Source organism: Canis lupus, chromosome 38 (genome assembly GCF_048164855.1).
Source record: "Canis lupus baileyi chromosome 38, mCanLup2.hap1, whole genome shotgun sequence".
NCBI lineage: Eukaryota > Metazoa > Chordata > Mammalia > Carnivora > Canidae > Canis > Canis lupus.
In genome coordinates, this window is record NC_132875.1 from 18119164 (window position 1) to 18141179 (window position 22016).

Genomic DNA, 22016 nt, shown 5'->3' on the forward strand with positions numbered 1-22016 from the left:
TCCATTATTGATTGTTTTTTCCTTTTTGTTATTCTTTCACCACATGTTTATTTATCATCAATTGTGCCAGGCAAGTCCCCAGGTAAATTTGATATTTGAAAGTGTCTGCAGTTACTCCCAACTTCTTAACACTTATTTAGAGAATGTAACTAACAAAAAGCACATGTTTTTCAGTGGATTAGGAAGGATAAGCCTTTGATAAACTGTAGGCTTATACCTTACTGTCACTTTCTTTTTAGAGTGTAAGTCTCTTGTACGGAACCCTGCTTCCTGCCTCTTTTTCTTGCATATACAATGCATACTTCACTTCTCCAGCTTTAATTTTTTATTTTTATTTCACAGATTCCCTGAAATGAGTATAAATGAGCCTATAGCTCTAATTTATCTGCTTAAATATGAGATTGAGAGAATTAGCCCCTTGTGTATTTTAAACAGATAGTTCTGGTTCTAGTATCTTATTCCATAGGTTTATATCTGTGTGCTGATGATTTTCAGATTTGTATGTCCAAATCAGACAGCTTTTCTTACATCTGGTATCTTATATAAACTATTTAACATTTGGATATGCCATAGGCATCTTAAAACTGATGTATAACCTCTGTTCCCTGATGTTTTCTCCCAGGTGTCTTCTTCATGAATAAATAGCACCACTGTCAACTCTGCTTCTTAAGCAAAAAATTCAGCAGTTATTCTTCATTATTCACTTTTTGCATTTACGTCAGTGAGTTCTGTCAAATTTACCTTTTCTGTGTTCAGATTTGTCTTTTCATCTCTACTACCACAACTTAAATCCAAACCATTATCATTCTCTAGACCAGTGCTGCTTGAAGTGTTAGTCCATGACCTATTTCTGGCTTCCAATAAGCTACATATGGAAATTGAGAGTACAATACTGTCACGACATCCAAGTGTGTGATCATTTTCTAGTAATTCATTGTTACTGAATTTTACTCACTTGACCTTGGATTGGAAATTTTTAAAATTTAAAAAAATACTCTTAAAAAAATACTCTTATCTTTACACCTCATTTGAGTAGTACCACTGTGGACTGTTAATAGTTCTGAGCTTTCTGCTTTCATGCTTGTCCCCTTTTGATCACTTATCTAAATCTTTTTTTTTTTTTTTTTTTACTTATCTAAATCTATTGTTTTTCCTTTACAGAAGATGTGACATGAAAATCAAGTTATGTCATTTTCTGGCTTAAAAGTTACAGGGTTTTCAGTGGCACTTAAATACAAACCTAACATCACCTAGAAAGCTTTTTATATATATTGATTTCTGCATATATTTTAAACCTCTTCTCCTGCCACTCTTTCTTTTGTCCCTATAGTCTATACATTTGCAGTTCCCAAAGCACAGCAGTTTCTTCCTGTCTTTAGCATTTGCTCACATTCCTCCCTCTAATCTGGGCTATTCGTCCACTTATTCTTTGCAAGTTGGCTCCTTGTCATCCTTGAACTCTCAGTTTAAATGCTACTTTTTTCGAGGGGTTCTCTAAAGCCAAAGCACACTTTTCTGTCAGTGTACACACCTTTTGTTCCTTAATATTGCATGTTCACATATGTTTATATGTTTTTGTGTGCTTACTTATTTATGGTCTGGCTCCCCTACTTTGACTGAAGGGTCTTTGAGGACAGGGACTGTTTCTGTTTTATTTATAATAATAAGAGGGCCTTGAATATTTAAATGAAGGCTCTGAATATTTAAGCGAAGACTGTTGTTATATTAGAAATCAAACATAGCAATCAATAATAATTATTCTCAGCTTGTAAATTTTCAGTCATGGCATTTGCTGAAGGCAGTGTTAGTGGCACTAGAAGCAGTAGCATTTAAGATCAGCTATAGCCACAGAGTTCGCTAAATATTAAATATTTAGTCCTGATTAAGGACTTAACATGCATTGTTGTTTTTAAGATTCTCACAGCAGTTTTAAAATGTAGAAACTATTATTACTGTTTTATATTTGAGGACAACTGATAGAGAGCAGTCTATCAGTTCGACTTCCTAGGGTAATTTGCCTAGGAAGTGGCAAAATGGGGATAGGAATTGAGATCACTAATATATAGATTCTTGCTCTTAATCATTTTGCCATGTGGACTGGTGTTACTCTGCCCTTTCTTCTCCCCTCCCACTCTAAATCAAGCTTAACATAGTGCGTTTGTCATAGTGTCTATACCTTGGTCTTTACTTAACCAGGGAACCTGTTCATATATTCTTTTGTAGCTATTTCTTACTAAGTCTCTAAACTTTATTTTTAATATGGTTTTATATTTTGTCTTTTTCTATTATGGGGTCTTCTCACTCTTGCATTTTTAGTAAGTGTTTTCCTAAATTCCTGAGTCCATTGTCTACTTCTTCACCAAACCATGGTGTTTCAGTCAAATCTTTTTTGTTGCTCCTCTTAGTCTTTTTTTTTTTTTTTAAGATTTTATTTATTTATTCATGAGAGACAGAGAGAGAGAGAGAGAGAGAGGCAGAGACACAGGCAGAGGGAAAAGCAAGCTTCATATAGAGAGTCTAACATGGAACTTGATTCCGAGTCTCCAGGATCACACCCTGGGCTGCAGACGGCGCTAAACCGCTGTGCCACCAGGGCTGCCCTTCTTAGTCATTTTCATAGCAAGTCCCATCTCCTGTTATTCATGTATCTCTCCGACCTGTCATTATCTTATCCCTCCAACAACTACCAGATATTTACTGAGACTATATTGTGTTTAAGATGATGCTATCTCGCTAATCAGGTGTTTCTATGAGTCCTGTTTCTAAAAATGATTTAAGAAAGCTTTACTGTTTTTTTCTCAGCAAGAAGAAAGGTATGAGAACACTATAATAAATATACATATATGTGAACTTTTATTTACATGTATCTTTCACTACCTAATGTGGCTAGAAAAATCATACTACTGGACTGATAAAATTTTATCACAATAAGTAACTATACAAAAGAATAAAAAGTATTAAGTGAAAATGTAGCATTTTACTGCTTTTAAAATAGAACACATTCCAAAAATGCATGTATCCCTTTAAAAGTGGTAATCTCTTTTTAACTGATGTTGAGTTAGAATTTTAAGTCTCCTAAATTTTTATTTATTTTCGTGATTTAAGAAAATGGAAATTCTGGGCCACCTGGGTGGCTCACTGATTGAGCATCTGCCTTTGCCTCAGGTCATGATCCCCAGATCCTGGGATTGAGTCCCACATCAGGCTCCCTGCAGGGAATCTGCGTCTCCCTCTGTCTATGTCTCTGCCTCTCTCTGCATCTCTCATGAGTAAATAAATAAAATCCTTAAAAAGGGCGGGGGGGGATAAAAATTCTAACACAGTACACACATTTCACATAGAAAGCAGTCAGTAAATTTTTATTGTAAATTCTGAAACTTGAATGTACAGCATTTTTAAGTTCTAAAATACATTAATCTTCAACCAGGCTGATATTGCTGTTATTATACCAACAAATGTTTCTGTGTGTTATAAAGTCTATTATATAGACAGATAGTGAGAAGATGAATATTTGTGTTTTTATAACATACATTCACAATTTTAATAATATGGGCAACTTGGGGTGCCTGGGTGGCTTAGTTGATTGAGTGTCTGACTCTCGATTTTAGCTCAGGTCATGGTCTTGTGGCCTGGGATTGAGCCCCACATCAGGCTCTGCACTCAGCTTGGAGTCTGTTTCAGATTCTCTCTCCTTCGCCTTCTGCTCATTCATATTCTGTCTCTCTCTCTCAAATAAAATCCTTAAAAATAATAATAATATGGGCAATTCAAGATAATATAGACCTTTACATGACTCATTGCCTGTAATGTTGTCTTCTAAAGAACAAAAAGCAAATAGGAAGAGAGAAAAATGGTAAAAAATATTTTAGGTCTTAGTTCCCAATAATGCCTTTCTTTTCCCTCCTAAATAGTTCAGCACATTTCTTTCTCCCAGCCCTTCCCCTAGTGTTACATGTTTTTGCATTTACTACATTGGTTATCAGTTAATTAAGAAACTATTTGATTCCTTTGCTAGGCTTTAACATCCATTGATATAGATACACAGTGTCTACCAATGTAGTATATCTGCTTTGTTATAACAGATTGTTAAATAATGGTAAGGCATATTCATGTTTTGTGAAATAGAAAAATAAATTATTTGAAAAGATTGATGTTATTTTAGAAGATTGCAACATATTTTAAAATGTTATAGCTAGTCATGTAATTTAAATTTTTAGGCCTTAGTTGCTTTGTAAATTTGAAAATAAGAATGTGATTTTTGTGACACTCATTTTTTTTTCACTCTCTTATTAACAGTTTCTCAAGCAAGACCTCCTCCAAATCAGAAGAAAGGTGAGGTGTTGTGCATATGAATCTAAACTTATTTTAAAAAGTAAAAGTAGGGGCGTGTGGCTGGTTTAGGCTGAAGAACATGTGACTCTTGATCCTGGCATCAGGAATTCGAGCCCCATATTGGGTGTAGAGATCACTTAAATAAAAAACAAAAATTTAAAAAAAAAAGAAAGTAAAAGTAAATAATATTACAAAATTAAGGCTGATTCTATGCTTGTGCAGTTATATAAAACGTGTGTGGTATCCGTTCTGACTAGTCAGTGTTCAGGTCATACTGATTATTAAATATTTTGAATTTTGAATATCACTGTTGATGTAAAATATTTTTTTAGCTCAAAGGGGTTAAGATTACAAATTTACCAACTTTTAAGTTTTAATTGGGAGTGTAACTATATTTCATTTAATAATAATAACATATTTGTTATCTTTATAATTTTATCTTTATAGGATCTCGAACACCCATCATCATAATTCCTGCAGCTACCACCTCTTTAATAACCATGCTTAATGCAAAAGACCTCCTACAGGACCTAAAGTAAGTAATTTGTTAAACTGTTGTTTTCATTGAATATGGAGGTATCTTTGAGAATTAGTTACAGATTTGGTATTCCTTATTTAGAGAAAATAATTTCAGTTTCTGTGCTGTAGGCTTTACAGATAGTCTGAAATATAATTTTCAAAACAGTACAGAGTACTTGAACAATGCAGGGGTTTGAGGTGCCCATCCCCTGATTAATAAAAAAAATTTACGTACAACTTTTGACTCCTGCAAAAACTCAATACCTAATAGCCTAATACTGACTGGATACCCTACTGATAACATAATTAATATATAACGTAACAGTCAATTAACACATATTTTGTATCTCATATGTATTATATATTGTATCTGTACAATAAAGTAAACTAGGGAAAAAATGTAAAAAAACCCCACAAGATAGAGAGTATATACGTTTACATTATTGTACTTTTTATTTATTTATTTATTTTTAAAGATTTTATTTATTTGTTCATGAGAGATACAGAGAGAGGCAGAGACACAGGCGGAGGGAGAAGCAGGCTCCATGCAGGGAGCCCGACGCCGGACTCGATCCTGGGTCTCGAAGATCACACCCTGGGCTTAAGGAGGCGGCACTAAACTGCTGAGCCACCCAGGCTGCCCTACATTATTGTACTTTTTAAAAGAGATTTTATTTATTTATTTGAGAGAGAACATGAGTGGGGTGAGCAGTGAGGGCAGAGAAAGAGGGAGAAGCAGACTCCCCACTGAGCAGGGAGCCAGACTCGGGGTTCAGTCCCAGGACCCCAGAACCATAACTTTAGCTGAAGGCAGATGCTTAACTGACTGAGTCACCCAGGTGACTATATTACATTTGTAGGGAAAAAGCCCACAAAAAACCCAGGTATAAGTGGACCCATGCAGTTTAAACCAATGTTGTTCAGGGATCCTCCATATATTCTTTTCTCTCTGGATCCCTTAGGGATAATTACAGAAATTTTTAGCTAAAATTCTAATGAAAAGAATACTATTATATTAATTTCTAATATGAATTTTTTAAACTTTTTCCTGAAGAGCTTGAGGAAGTTCAAAAACAAATTCCTGTTCTCTTCCTCTCCCCTTCTCCAATTTCTAGTTGAAGAATGGAAAAAATAGTAACTTCTCCATAAATTAGATACATATACTGTGTGTAGGGGGTGGTGGAGGTTGGGAATATAGTTTTTTAACCTAGATATTAGTAAAATTTAGTTGAAGTTAAAACCTACATCCTATGTTAAAATTTCCAGGTACTTAGCGTCTGAAAATTTTTTATTGAGGTATAATTGACATAACATTATTAAGTTCCAGGTATCTAGTGTAAGGACTTAATATTTTTATATATATTGCAGAATGATCACTACAGAAGTCCAATTAACATCCATTATCATACATAGTTACAAAGATTTTTTTTCTTGTGGTAACTTTAAATCTCCATTCTCCTTTCAGATATGCAATACGATGTTAACTATAGTCAGTATGTTTACTTTATATCCCTCTGACGTATTTATTTGATAACTAGAAATGTGTACCATTTTCCTTTGTCACTCAAATTTTGTACATGAAAGTTTTTTTCTCCTTCCTCATTTCCTGTTTAGAATCAGTATAGTCACAGTTATAACTCAAATTGCTCCTATAAACACACATCATGAGAATGTGTACAAAATTAATTTCTCCCCAGCCCAACTGGCTTCAGACTTAAAATTTAAGTATTTTTCAGAAGTATTTATCTTTATGTTATTAATATGAGTAGGTGTGCCACTTTTAGAGATCATGATTATTATTTTTTTAATCTTTATACTTCTTGTATTGGCTGTCATTTCCAGAAGAAAAATGGCAATGTTAAAATTGTTTTAAATAACTTTCAATGCTGTGTACATTAGTAAGGCTTAAAATGAACCATGGGTAAGTGATTTTTTCAGAATGCTGTCAAGTTTATGAACACTATTAATTAGCATGGCAAATAATGAGTGGTTTTGCTAGTGATTTCTGGATGTCTGCCTTTGCTCATGACAGAAGGATATCCACCATGCTTTCCTCTCATTTTAAATTTCATATGCCAGATTCTCGTGATTTATTTGTACTGCTGATATTGTGTTGTTTGCATCTGTGAATTGTGAGTGGACTTTGTTCTCAGGGTCATCACACTTTTATGTAGTATACATTATCTTAAATTAACTATCCTTCATTAAAAATGCGCTGTGTGCATTTATGTCTGTATGGAGGTGCAATTGTTCTCAGCCCCCTTGCTCTGGTAGGCTCTGCTTGTGTCCTTTTTAACAAGTTCCTTTTCTCTTTTCCTGTGCAGTACTAGACTTAAATATAGTCATTTTAATAACATATTTTCAAGGGGAAAATTTGTTTTCTCTCTTCCTCATACAGGGTCATGAGTTAAGACAGAATATCTAAAAACATTTATTGCAGAATTCACATAGTTTAAAAACATGTAGTAAAATGTTGTTTTGAAGAAACAGTGGTCACCCTATCCTATAGTGATTCTCAGGTTTTTTTCAGTCATGCTGGTTATTAAAATGGGTAAATTGTTTACAGACTCACTTAAACACTGCTGGGTATTTTAGCATTTTAAAGATCGTTCATTCTGCTTTTCATCAAGTAGGTGAAAGCAAATGGAAGGACCCAACATTATATACACTGTATAATGTTTTAGAGGCTGAGTGGTATCATGGTCATTAGTTGGAGAGAAGGGGGTTAAATGTATTCTATGATACCTTTCTCTAGTGTTTGATACTCTGTCATGGTACTTGTTAAATAGAGGTTGTCAGATTGTCCAGTTACCTTATGTAATTAGTGACTAAATCTTGGCATTTGTTATGAATTTAGACTTTTGCTCACTATGCTTTCATTTTAATTATTTGAAGAAATTCTGGATTGAAGATATTATAAATTTGCTTTTGTCAGGTGCTATAGTAATATAACAAGTCTAAAGTTGATTTTTACTTTTTTATTATTACTTTTTTTTAAAAGATTTTATTTATTAAAGACAGCAGGAGTGGGGATGTGAGGGTCAGAGGGAGAGGGAGAAGTAGGCTCCCTACTGAGCAGGGATCCCAAAGCATGGCTCCACCCCAGGATCCCAGGGATCCTGACGTGAGTGGAAGGCATTTAACCCACTGAACTACCCAGACAACCTGGGTGATTTTTACGTTAAATTCTCAGTTCAAGGATTTCTGGTCCACAAGCATAGCATAAATTCAAATTCAGAACAGACCAGAGTGACATTGGGGTAGGCCCTGGGCTGACCGATTATCTAGAACTCCTTTTTCCTCCCCTCCTCTAGAGCCAGATCAAGATGGGTACACTTCCTTAAAGCTTATTTGGAATGTTTTCCTCCTAGTTCATCCTTCTGTTGATTGTTTATCTCTTGTAAAGTTCTAGTTCTGGTTCCTTTTTGTCCTTCCTTTGTGTGGGTGGTAAAAACCAAGTCTCAAGAAAGTGTTTCTATCTTCCATTTTCATTCACTGCAGTACCAGTAATTTCTGGCCCATGACTATTTCCTTTCCAGCTCAACTGTGCACTTCAGGTGCATGTTACATTTTATCTGACATTTCTTGGAAGGGTTTTTATAATTACTGGAACTAGAATTTTATAAGGTATTTAATCTGTCTATACTGAGTTTGTTCATTCAACACTATAGAGCAATAACTAAAAATCAAAGTGCTATGTAGATAAACTACAAGCTCAACCTTCTCAGAGCTCACATGATAGTGGTGTTAGTATGTTAGGAGTCATTTATTGCAACTGATGGGATATAAAATATGTTCTAGCATTTAGTATAAAACATCTCAGGAGCACCTGAGTGGCTCAGTGGTTGAGCCTCTGCCTTTGACTCAGGTTGTGATCGCAGGGTCCTAGGGTTGAGGCGCACATCATCTCACATCAGACTCCCACAGGAAGCCTGCTTCTCCCTCTGCCTATGTCCCTGCCTCTTTATCTGTATCTCTCATGAATAAATAAATAAATTCTTAAAAAAAAAGTCTTAATGCTTTATTATTTGAAAGTACAGTGAAAAGTATAATTTTTCTTTGATACTAATTTACAAACTTAAATCACATCTTGAAGATAAGTTCAAAATCAAATTAGACCTCAGCAATAATTAAATCCACCATTAAAAACTTCGCCTAGCTCCTCTCACAAAGTATGTGGTGTTAGTGAGAACATACATAACTGTAGTGATGTGTTTTTTTGTTTTTTTTTGTTTTTTTTTTTACTAATCTAAAGAAATACTTGAAATTTATTATTTTCTAGGTTTTGAGACCTAAAAAGGATTGTCAGAATACATTCTTACCCTAAATGAAAATGCCAAGAGATAGCCTTAAAGCCCACTGTGGTAGTTAGTTGCAGAGCAGGAAATGCAACGAGGTTTCTCAAACACCAGTCTAGTTACTTTAACCTTTAGTAAGGGAGATTCTTAACAAACATTCAGATTAAGAAATTGGGTTTTAGGGGCGCCTGGGTGGCTTATTCAGTTAAGTGACTCTTGATTTTGGTTCAGATCATGATCAGGGATCATGATCTCACATTTGTGAGATGGATCCCCACATGAGATGAAGCCTCGCTTCACTTGAGGCTCTGGGCTCCGTGGTGACTCAGCTTTGAGGATTTTCTCTCTCCCTTTACCCTTCTCCCTGCTCATGTGTGTGCACACTCGCTATGCTCTCTCTCTCTCTCTCTAAAATTTTTTTTTTTTTAAATGGGGTTTTATTCTGGAACAGAATACTTTCCCGCAACATATTTAGGGCCTTATATTCACTGTTAATTGCAATAACAATATTTTGTAATTTGGCCTAACATTGAAAATTCTTGTTAAATATTTTTAGTGGTAACTAGGAAAATATTTTCAGTCAGTAACCTAATTAGTATCCAAAAAAAGAATGTGAATGCTCTGCCTTCTTTCTCAGTAAAATAACAGTGACAATTCTTAGTGAAAGAAAACAAAAGCAACCTGACCTCCAAAAAAGAAAATTCATACTGATTCTAAATAACTTATGACTAATTAAAAATGAGATACAAAATAAGTTGTGAAACTAGCTGATTCCAGGTTTTACCAAATGTGGAATTGAATTTAAGTACCTTATGACTTAAATAGCTGTATAAAAAAAAAATCTATGTAATGTGGCACAAATATATCTCTACAGTATTTTTTCTTCAGTACTTTTGAATGAAATTTTCACTGAGTTTTTTTCCATTAACAGTAGGGAAAGAAGGAGTTTTTTATGTTTTATATTTCGTTAGACTTTTATTGTTTATAGTGTTCTTACAGTGGTATAGATTACTCAAGTAATTCCTCAAGTCATCTACAGTTGAGTGAAATAGAAATATAGTTATTTTGATCCTCTTTGAAATCAATTTGATTATGCAACAAACTGTCAGACTCATGCAGAAGTGGGTTTCATTAACCACTTTCAATTTTTTCTTAGTTTTTGTTTGAGCATTCATGTGTCTTTCCATCTTCTAGTGAGTGTACAAGAATAGTGTTTTCATTGTTTATATTCTCTGAAATATGATAGACATCTATGTTTTTGTTTTGTGATGGCTTCTGTGTTTTATAATCTGGCACCCAGTTGGAATTTACAATTCCAAGTAAATTGTGAATTCTTTAGAGAAGAGGGCCTGTTCCTCCGTTGTTATTTCTACATCCATTCTTGAAAATGGATTTGCCCAATAATGGATATTAAATAAATGTCTAGGAAACAGAATAGGTGGGAGGAACACATTGAGAAAATTGGAGAATGTACTTGTATTACCTGAAATTCAGAGTTTGGTTTTTGTATGTGTTTGTACAAGCTGTAAATTCATTTAGTGTATTTATGTCTAATTTTAAGTTCCTTCTTTGATATATGATAGTTATATCTGTATCTGGGATTTGATTTTAGTTCCTATGAAGTGTCATTGTACTTGGTCTTGGATTTTTGGCACTTGCTGTTACTATCAGGTGATTTTTTTTTAAGGCCCTTTCTAGCTAGTTCTTTGATTCTATGATTTGTGAATTTGGTATTTCCAACTCACAATTTTTAGTAATTGACAGCTATTTATGTTTTTTATAAATATACCTTAATGGTTACAGAAAATTCATGGTAAGTTTTCGGAATGTTAAACAAGAAATTCTGCCTTCAGCTTTTCACTGTCCAGAACCTTTGCGATGCTCATCTGAATGTATTACAAATCTAAATGTTAATTGTTTATAACAGAAGATGGTAAACAGTGCAAAGAAATCACAAAGTAAACTTTAGTGTTTTTCTCCCTAGATTTATAACAGAGAAACCAAACAATTAAATAGACCACATTCTTAGGATAGACTGAGCCTAATTTTTCTTCTAAGTATAAAACACTCCCTTCATTGTTTAACACCTCATTGCAACTGACATCTCCCCTACAGTTTGAGTCAGCTGGAGGCTTTGCTATGTAATTAATGCATAATTGAAACCTCCTCCACACAATTATGGTACTGGCTGTACCCCATAGCTCATTTTGGCATAGATTCTATTTGGTTTCATTTAAAATTAAGGATTTTTCAGTTTTTTAGCTCTTCAATAAGTAAATGAAACAAGACAAAACCCAACTTCACTTTTGACATCCCTAAATAACAAAATTAAGGTTATATTATGAAGTATTAAAAAGTACATTTTATATAGAATTATAAATGTGATCTTGAGTGAAGTTTTAGTAAGACTCTTAAGTTTATTTAAAATAAAATGATTGGATGGCACTTGTGAAACTGGCCATGATAGCATCCTCACAGGACAGAGTTCTAAAGGGAGAGATTGCACATCGAGGGTGCTTCAGAGATATGTAGAGGGTTCTTCCTTGTATCAGTCAAATACTCTTGAGCACATTCATAGGAGAAAACTACTTGAGGCCTGGGGAGGAAACAGGCAGAACAATTACTGGAGTTCATGCAGGACCATGAATAGTTTATTCTCAGCAGTCACAGGTAATGCAAAAAGATTCAACCACTTTGGAAAACAAACATAGGAGTTTCTTTCTTTCTTTCTTTCTTTCTTTTTTTTTTTTTTCTCATTATGTTGAAGATACCATTGCACTATATTCTATCTTCTTGTCTTGGTTCATAGGTCACCTGTTAGTGTGATAATCAGTCCTTTGAAGGAAATCTGCTTTACCTGGTCATTTTAAAGACTAATTTAAACTTGCTTATCTGTTCTACCTAGATGTAGTTTTCTTATATATTCCATTTTGGGATTCATTTAGAATTAAGTGTATGGATTTGTGTTTTGTGTCAGTTCTGAGTCCTGGCCCCTTAGCTCTGTGTAATCCCCATCCCCTTTCCTCTCCTCTTTCTAGGACTTTTTCAGTTTTAGTGGCTCTGATTCGTTATTTTTCAAATCTTTGGTCTTCTTTAAAATATTTTTTTCTCCTATCTATTTTGCAGGCTTGTTTTATGAGCTTTGATCTTTGCTAATTCCATTATTAGTTACCTTTTTCTTTTGACAGTTGTTTGTTTCATGAAACCTGTTTGCTTCATGAAATCTCTTGTTTGTGTGTTTAGTTTTTTAGTACATTTCATGTTTTTCATTGTCTTCATTTACTGTTCATTTTCCTTGGAATTGTTTTCTGTGGAAATTCTTTGAGTTCCAAAATGAAGGTGGGGCTCGGCTCACATGGGGGTGGAAGGGTACTCCAGGAAAGGTTTGCATTTGTATTCGCTAAGTACCTGGGAACATTGCCAGTTTTACATCACTTTGAATTAAATTTTCAGTTTGAGGTTTTTTTCTAACATCCAGACATTGTCTTGTCTTGTCTTTTTCTTTTCTTTTCTTTTCTTTTCTTTTCTTTTCTTTTCTTTTCTTTCCTTTTTCTCTACTTTACAAATTTCAATTTCTTTAATTTAGGAAAAAGGAAATATTTTTAACCGGAAAATATTCATAAACTTGCTCTGTTTTTAAAATAACATAAATTCTGGAACTTATTTAGCTATATCATTTATTTGAATTGTATTCTTGGACAGTACTAGTACAGTTATTTAAGTAGAACTGTATTTGTTTAAATAGTAATAACTTTAGTCATATCAAAATATGCCTTTACTCATGTAATATAAAGTGGAATAAATAAATTGCAATTATTGGATGTCAATGAACATCATAATCTTTCTCCAAATCACATATATTCACCCATCACATTAGTTGTGTAATTCTGGTTATGTTTGTTAGAACACTTTTAGTTATAAATGATAAATACCAACTCAAAGTAGCTTTATCAAAAAATAACTTACTGATTCAACATAACGGAACAGTCCTGGCTTCTGACATAGCTAGACTCAGTGCTGAAATGATGTAATAAGGAGCTGGTCTCTCCATCTCTCATCTCCCCACTCAGGGTCAAGGCTACTAATCACAGTAGAAAGAGAGTGTCTGTTTCCCAATAATTCCAGCAAAAATTCCAGGATTAAGACTCTTTGGCTTACCTTGGATAATGTGTTGATTTCTCAGTCAGTCATTGTGATCAGGGTGGTTAATTCTTCCTTCAAATTTGCAATTCTGAATTTGATCTTCTTTGCTGTTGCCAGGGTATTGATAAGGCCTGGGGTGGGGGTATAAGAAAAAGAGTGGGCAGTGGATTTATTTCTAGTTTACCGTTACACTGTGCTTAATCCCTGAGAATCCAACCTTTATGAAAGAAGGAACTTCTGTTAGGTTCCCTCCCTTGAGCAGAATTTGAGCTTTATTTCTTACTCTAGGAGTAAGTGAAATCTAGTAAAAAAAGCTTAAGTTAAATTAGTTTGCTAGTGTCTTCCGTGGGTAGAGAAGTCTACATTGTTATTCTAACTTTAAGTTTGTGAGAGTAGGATAAAAGATCTGTCCTTATGTTACCACATGAGATCAGGGCTGAAAAACATTTTGAAATACAGCTGTATTTACTATAGTGAAGGCTACTATTCTAAAGACCAAGGTGTATTCAGAAATTAAAATACTAGAGCATGTAAAAATTATAGGATGGTAGTTAAATAAAGAACCATGTTAATGACTCTGAACTTCAGTAAAACTTATATCAACAAACACTTGAACATGCAAATGGTATGTAACTCATTTTTTCCTAATGCATTAGAAGTTGCATTAGATATTTAATAGATTTTTTAAAGATATTATAGATCACTCATTTGTACATGTATATCATGTACATTTGTATTTGTACATCATTAAAGATTATAAGTAATTTTGCATAAGTAATTTTATACTTTTACATTAAAATTTCAAAAGATAGAGAAGAGTGAGATACATTATTATATTTCAGAATGTAAACATTTTAATCCCATCTAGATAATAGAATGGTTGAGATAAATTAAAGCATCTTTCTCTTGTGAGACCACTTTGTATCTTGAACATATACTTCAAGAGGGCAGGAACTATGTTTTGAACAACTATGTATATTGTGTAACAGCATGATGTATTACTGTTTACTTAATACATTTTTGTTGTAATTTTATATTAAAACTTTTTAACAATGCGTGTATGTTAATTTTAAAGTGTTTAATTATTCAGTGTTAGTATTATATTTGGCATTTTCTAAGTGGGCTTGATTAATAAATCACCAAAATCCAAAATAGGGAGTAAAGTGATTATCTGAAGGACATTTTTAAATGATATGGAAATCTTAACTTTTCCACCAGATTCTGACGTGGATATGTAAAACAGCTCAGAAATGAAGTTCCAATAATCACAATCACCATCTACTAAAAACTTGGATAAATACAAGACTAGTATTACTAATGATGAATCCAGCATGTGATACTGAAATTTTTCAAAAGACTACCAAGTGCAAGCTCTCGTGTATATCCTATTTATCTGTCTTAAACTTTTTTTTTTTTTAATTTTTATTTATTTATGATAGAGAGAGAGAGAGATGCAGAGACATAGGCAGAGGGAGAAGCAGGCTCCATGCACCAGGAGCCCAACGTGGGATTTGATCCCGGGTCTCTAGGATCGCACCCTGGGCCAAAGGCAGGCGCTAAACCGCTGAGCCACCCAGGGATCCCCTGTCTTAAACTTCAGAAGCCGAATTACTCTCAATGTAAAATATGCTAATAGAGTGTATTAGGAGTATGCTTTAAAAAAAAAAAAAAAAAAAAAGACTGTTTTGAAATGCTTTGTGAACACCAACATTCTAGAACTGGCAACAGCTCTGCAGATTCTTAAATTATTTTTGAGAATATGTTGATGATAGAGAATTGAATCACATGGTAGAGTTGATAATTTACTAAATTACTACCAGTATTTATACTAAGACAATTGGCATACATTTATTTAATTTCCTCCTTTAAAATTTGCGAAGCAACCGTGAAATGAGATAGCATTTCTTAATTATGCTAAGTCATAATCCATGAAATAGGAGAGTTTTGTGAAACTCTTGGACAGACTAAGTCACCTCTCTGGGAGGAAGCCACATCATCTTCATTTCAGGTGATTTTTGGTTTATCATAGAATTTCCTTTTCCTAGCATTTGAAAAATCAAGGAATAGTTTGGTCTTTTATGTAACTTTGGAAAATGCTAAGTGATAAATGAATGAATATAAATTGTGTCTGTGTGTGAGAGATACACATACAGACATACACACCAATTTACGGCCTATGTGAGCTGAATACTGTTGGTTATTAGAGGTATTATACTCTCCACTCATTGTGATCTATACATGCAGAGGAGTTTATTTTTTATTTTTTTTTTAATTTTTATTTATTTATGATAGAGAGAGAGAGAGAGAGAGGCAGAGACATAGGCAGAGGGAGAAGCAGGCTCCATGCACCAGGAGCCCGACGTGGGATTCGATCCCGGGTCTCCAGGATCGTGCCCTGGGCCAAAGGCAGGTGCCAAACCGCTGCGCCACCCAGGGATCCCTGCAGAGGAGTTTATTAAAAAAAAAAGTTTGATCTAACTATCAATATAATTTTTTTTTACCATTTGTATCACTAAAACATTTGACCTTTTCTCATCTTTTTTCAAAGATTTGTCCCATCAGATGAAAAGAAGAAACAAGGCTGCCAACGAGAAAATGAAACTTTAATACAGAGAAGAAAAGATCAGATGCAACCAGGGGGCACGGCAATCAGTGTCACAGTTCCTTATAGAGTAGTAGACCAGCCTCTTAAACTTATGCCTCAAGACTGGTAAGATGATCTATTCTTTTATGTAGTCACTAATTTTTTTTGTATAATTAAAAAGTATCACATTTTGTCATGAGTTCTTTGTGTGTGTGTGTCATGAGTTCTAAATAGAAACTATCACTGAAAACCATGTTAATGTCTAAGTTGGTCATTAATAATGTCCACAGTTTAGTAAAGCCGAAATAAATTTGTATTTTGGGTAGCTAAGCTTTATTTTACTTATAAGAAACACTAATTTCAGGGGTGCCTGCGTGGCTCAGTCGGTTAAGCGTCTGACTTGGGCTTAGGTCATGATCTCAGGGTCCTGGGATTGGGTCTTCTACTGTCTCCCCCCACTCAGTGGGGAGTCTGCTTGTCCCTCTGCCCCTCCCCCAACTCATGTACGCACTTGTTCTCTCTCTTTCAAATAAATAAAATCTTAAAAAAAAAGAAACACTAGCTTCTGGAAAACTTAGTAAAAAATTATTTACACTGTTTATTTGTTCTGGATCAGCCTTTAGAGCAAAACTTCAAATAGACTAATGTTTTGAAAGACTATAGTTCTGGATTTTTTATTTGGAGAATTCACATTTTTGACTAAGAAATGATAAATGAGAGGATTGTTACTTTTATTGTAGAGAATAATTTAATAAAAAGAATAAGCACTCTGGTTAAGCCCTTTGATTGCATTAAAATGTCCTTTAATAAAATATAAAGCCTTTTATAACATAGTGCCTATAAACTCAGATACATGAATTATTTTATTAATCTAAGCTGGAATAAAAATACAGAGTCTGAGAGTGCATCTCTGTCACATAACACAACACATTGATGCATTAGCTGAAATTTACCTTTGAAGTACTCATTAGTCTTCACACATTAAAAAGTCAAGGCATTGAGAATATAAGTATGTTAAAAATTTATTATATGAAGGAAGATGAGAATTTCAGATATCAAGTTTAAAAATTGTAGGAAGTAGGAAAATTACAACATTTGTATCATATTTTTGCAGTTATTTGCAGAAAAAATTACAAACACCATACAGGTGCTGTCACCTTTCTACAAAATATTGCTTGTATATATTAGCTAGATAACCTAGTCATTGGTGTCCTAACCTAGGAATAATATTTTTCTTATCTTCTTTCCTTTCCTTTCCCTTTCCTTTTCTCTTTTCTTTCTCTGTTAATTGTCCCTTCAAGAATTCACTGAGTAGTATTTATATTATCCTGCTTACCTGTTAATAACCCTGTGAGACCAAGTAGGATCTAGGTGATGTCTCTCCAACAAATTTCCTTTAGTTTGGCAGGTACCTTGGGCTTTTAACTATTGTATGGCACAAGTTACATCATGAAATTAAGAGGCCATTTAATAATGTGCTCCATTACCAAAGATAGTTTTGGCACTATAGGGCACATATCCTATGCAGGGAGGAAATTTTTTATTTAAGATTTAATTTTAGCCTTAGAGATTTTGAGCAGATTAAGATTTTTAAGCTGTGGTTTTTCACAATAACTTGAATTCTTGCAGTAGGTCTTTTACTTGAATAGAAGATAACCTGGTTTAATGCTTTGTTGGCTGTATAGAGTTTTCATCTAATGCAGTGGTTATCAAAGTGTGTGATCTGTGGACCTCTGGGCATTCCTAAAACCATTTCAAGGAGTTGTAAGGTTAAAACTATTTCCGTAATAGTACTGAGATGGCTGTTGTCATGATCTATCAGTCCTCACACAGGAACAGTAGCATAACCAGTGCACAAGAGTAATCATTCCCTCCATTTCTCCTCCTCATTCTTTTCTCTCCATCTCTCTTCTGACTCATGGATTGTCCGTGTGCTTCTGTTTCCTCATCTGTAAAATGGGGGCAATAATAGTACCCACTTCATTAGATTGTTTGGAAGATTCAATGTGTTAACATATGTACAAGATAAGGTGCTTAGAACAATACTGGCCCATAGTGAATGCTCATAGTATGTCTTAATGTTAACTATTACTGTTTATATTATGGTTTTGTTCCCACTTCTTTAGTTCTATGCTTAAACTGCTTATGGCCTTTGTATTTATAATGATTTCTCAATATAATTAAATAATTTGTGAACTAATGAAATATGAAGGCCTAGAGAAAGATTTGTTCTTTTTATGAAAACAAAATTGAACGGTTAGAAAGACAAATTGCTTTAAAAACCCCAGATAGGGGTGCCTCGGTGGCTCAGTTAGTTTAAGCATCTGACTCTTGATCTCAGCTCAGGTCTTGATCTGAGTCATGAGTTCAAGCCCCATGTTGGGCTTAAAAAATAAAGAGAATGCTAGTAGAATTTAGGGTGAGTGAAACAATTGTAAACAATTGGAAAAATTGAAGTCTAATGACTTTTATACTCAGATTACTTTCTAAATAATAGAAGAACTCAAAAATAAGACTTTGAGGTTCCAGAAAATGGTTGGTGAGTTACTATAATTTATAATGTTTTTAGTTAAAGTAAAGCGTTTAAGATGTATTTGAATTTTAGATGATTTCCTTTTAAAACCAACTTTTTCAATTAATAGATCAAGTCATGTTCCCTAAAAAATGGGCCCTTATTCTAGAAGAAGGGCAGATTAAAAGGTTAAAAAAGATTGCATATAAGGATTGTGTTGTGTAATTATGTTTAAAAGACTTAGGTGCAAAAACAGATGCATAAGAAGTATAACAATCATTAATACACCCTAATGATAACATTGTAACAAAGAGTTACTCTAATGTACTCTGTCTCACAGATTTGTTGACAGGAGACTATGCCACATGAATAATTGAAACCTTTCCTTAAGGATTTACAGTAATCAGAGTTCATGTTTGAGATATTGTCTCAACCCTTGAGCTCTAACTCTGTCCCTTTTCTATTTATAGGGATCGGGTTGTAGCAGTTTTTGTGCAAGGTCCTGCATGGCAGTTCAAAGGTTGGCCATGGCTTTTGCCTGATGGATCACCAGTTGACATATTTGCTAAAAGTAAGATTCTCTTTATTTTTACTGCCTATCCAATATAGAAATGCTTTTGCATTATGTACAAGAAAGCCACATATGGCTCTGCATATATGATATATACATTAAGACATGCTCATTTTTAAGCACCTGAGAAATATTTTTAAAGTATTTTTTCAGACATTAATATTTGTTTAATGTACTTATGTCTAAAAGTAAATTACCGTATCCTATTCCCACATTGGGTCACTTAAAAAAGGATTCATTTGTTGCACATCCATACATTTTTATTAAAATTGATGGCTAGTTTTTAAAGGGGTTGACTTTTGCTGAATAGTAATGTATAGCTAGAACTTAAAGAGCCATATGACTTTTTACTGGCTATTTCCATTGTCCGGAATGATTATAGTATGCATGATGTTTTTTGTTTTTTGTTTTTTGTTTTTGTTTTTTTTTTTCATTCAAGCCTAAATTCAAGTATTGTCTCCTTTAGAGAATCCTTCTCTGGCCAACCAGTAAATAACCATTACTTTCTCCCAGTTACTCTTTAAGCTCCTTTTTATGATAGTACTTACTGTTGTTTGATATTATCTTATTTATATCTTTATTTTAAGTCTTCCTTGGCTATAAGGCTAAGTTCTTGGTGGGAAGAGCCCTTTTCTGCCTTGTTTACCCTTGAATTATCACAGAAGAGTGCGTGTCATAGAGGAAGCATTCAGTAGATAATCTGTTAAATGAATATTTCATTTGCTTATATAAATGAATATTTCAGTGGCTTATATCTTTTGGTATATTGGAGATTAATTTATTAATTTAGTCTGGTTTTTGCAGTAGAGATATTCCAATTATTATTTAATTCGAGTACCCAATTAAGTTAGTAACCATAGTAAATTTTTTTTTTCAAAAGCATTCTCATGAAACAAGTATGTTTATTAGAAATGACAACTTCGATTATTATGAATGTGAAGTGTGCTACTGTAAAATCCAGCCATTTTAAAAGCAACTTCAGATTTTGTTGGCAGTTACTAAACCATTCTCCAAGATAGAAACTACTGCCCAAGCTTGAAAGTTTTAATCATTTGTTCTGCTCTACTTTCACTCATTTTAGACAATGATTCTAATATTACTAATATTATGATAGATTTTTATGTTATTTCTGAAACTTGAATAATACACAGTTGATAAATAGAAAGTTAAAGGTGGAGCGAGAACGGGAATTTAAATAAAATGTGAACACAAATGTTTTACCTACTTGCTTGCCTTTTTGAATAGTGTTGTAACAATAACAAAAAAATGATTAAAAGGTCTTCAAGATGTAAATGCTGTCTAAATTTCATTCAGAATGTGACGATGTTAGTAATTGTTTTTTTCAGATTGTTAGTCTTCTGAAACTTAGATAAGAACTTGAGACTTTTTTAATAGTTAGCAATTAGCGATTTTATTCCATGAATTATTCTTTCTTTTCAATCTTCCTTCCTTAATGAACATTTAAAATGAAAGTCCCTTCCATCTTAAAACCCTTTCTCTTGACCTTAACTCTAGCTCCTCTTTTTTCTTTTACTTGAATTATCTCTACTAACTTATTTTCTCTTTGGTTCTCAATTCACTGTTTGGCTCCTTTGCTCTCTACTAAACTATTCTCACCAAACTTATCAGTGATTCAAATACTATATACTTTTGAGCTCCTTAAGGGAATTTGATTCTCTTGACTTGGTTCTTTCTTTTTAAAACGTTCTTTTCCAAAGACTCGTATACTCTTTCTCAGATTCTCTAGCTTCCTTTGGCTTTCAGCTAGCTACCTGTTTATGTTTTGTTTCTCTTCTCCTTTATTATTGATACTCTCTCAAGGAGATCTGATAGCTTTCAATTACCATGTTTAATCTTCCCTTTATTCTAAGTTTGGTCTCTAGTTTTATATTCTGGGCCTATGTATCTCACTTAATTAGCAGATAACGCCTATGTGAGACCCTATTGGTACATCAGACTCAACCTGTTCTAAATGGAGTTGATTATCTTATATTCTCCCTCATTCCCATACTGTTTCTTTTCCGCAATTAGTTGGTTTCCTTGCTTTTTACTTGCCTTTTCTAGGTTTTTACCCTTTCCCCCATCACACACATAGAAAATGATAACATCTATATAGCATGGGGAAAAACTGAGGGTATTTAGGACCATCTATATGGGCCCTGGTAGAAAACTTATATTTTCTTCATATTGCATAATATAGTAGACTACAAAATTTTAGAGAAGATATTAAGTATAAATTTTATAAATTGTATAAAATTGATAGTTACCATTGAGAAAATTTTTTCATTAGTAATCTATATTGTGTTACTTCTTTGTCATCTGACATGCCATTATTGTACCTACAAAATACTATTCAAGACCATTGTCTTTTTTTTTTTTGCTTCTTTGTTCCTGTAAAATAATGTTGACAAGTGTCTTGCAGTTTGCACAAAATGAACAATTCTGAATTATGTGAAGTATTTTGCTTTAGTACTGATTGTGCTACCAGAGAGATGACTGACTTTCTTATAAAAGAACTTCATTTGTTCTATTTTTTGCTGAGGATTAAAAAGCTAAAAGTCTTTTTCTGAATAAGAAAGAGGTTTTATAGTAATGTCTTGATGTAAATTTGCCACCATTCCTTTAATGCTAGTAAAATATTCTGTATGGTGAGAGAAACTTTGTGCTTCTCATTTGTGATTTAAACTTTTTGGACTGTCATGTTTCACCTTAAATTATAAAAGTTGTCTATTCTGGTGGAAAAATAAATACTGTATAAACTAAATCTATTGAAATTAAGGAGTGGGGGACTGTAGGCCTTTATAGCTTTAGAGAAATCTTTTTTTTTAATCTTTTTTTTTTAAGATTTTATTTATTTATTCATGAGAGACACACGAAAGAGGTGGAGACACAGGTAGGGGGAGAAGCAGGCTCGCCGCAGGGAGCCCGATGTGGGACTCAATCCCAGGACTCTAGGATCACGCTCTGAGCCAAAGGCAGACGCTCAACCACTGAGCCACCCAGGGATCCCTAGATAAATCATTTTTTAATTTAATTTTTTCCTCATTTTATCTGTTT

General features: G+C 33.6%; 1 protein-coding gene across 1 annotated transcript in view; it reads left to right on the top strand.

Moving 5' to 3' along the window:
* The window catches only part of CDC73 (cell division cycle 73), a 122228-nt gene that overhangs the window by 86401 nt on the left and 13811 nt on the right, over positions 1-22016 (top strand). Inside the window, exons 12-15 of the mRNA XM_072814901.1 lie at positions 4297-4332; positions 4780-4867; positions 15841-16002; positions 18859-18959. Of these exons, the coding sequence (XP_072671002.1) occupies positions 4297-4332; positions 4780-4867; positions 15841-16002; positions 18859-18959 (387 nt within the window). The remainder of the gene's footprint in view (positions 1-4296; positions 4333-4779; positions 4868-15840; positions 16003-18858; positions 18960-22016) is intronic.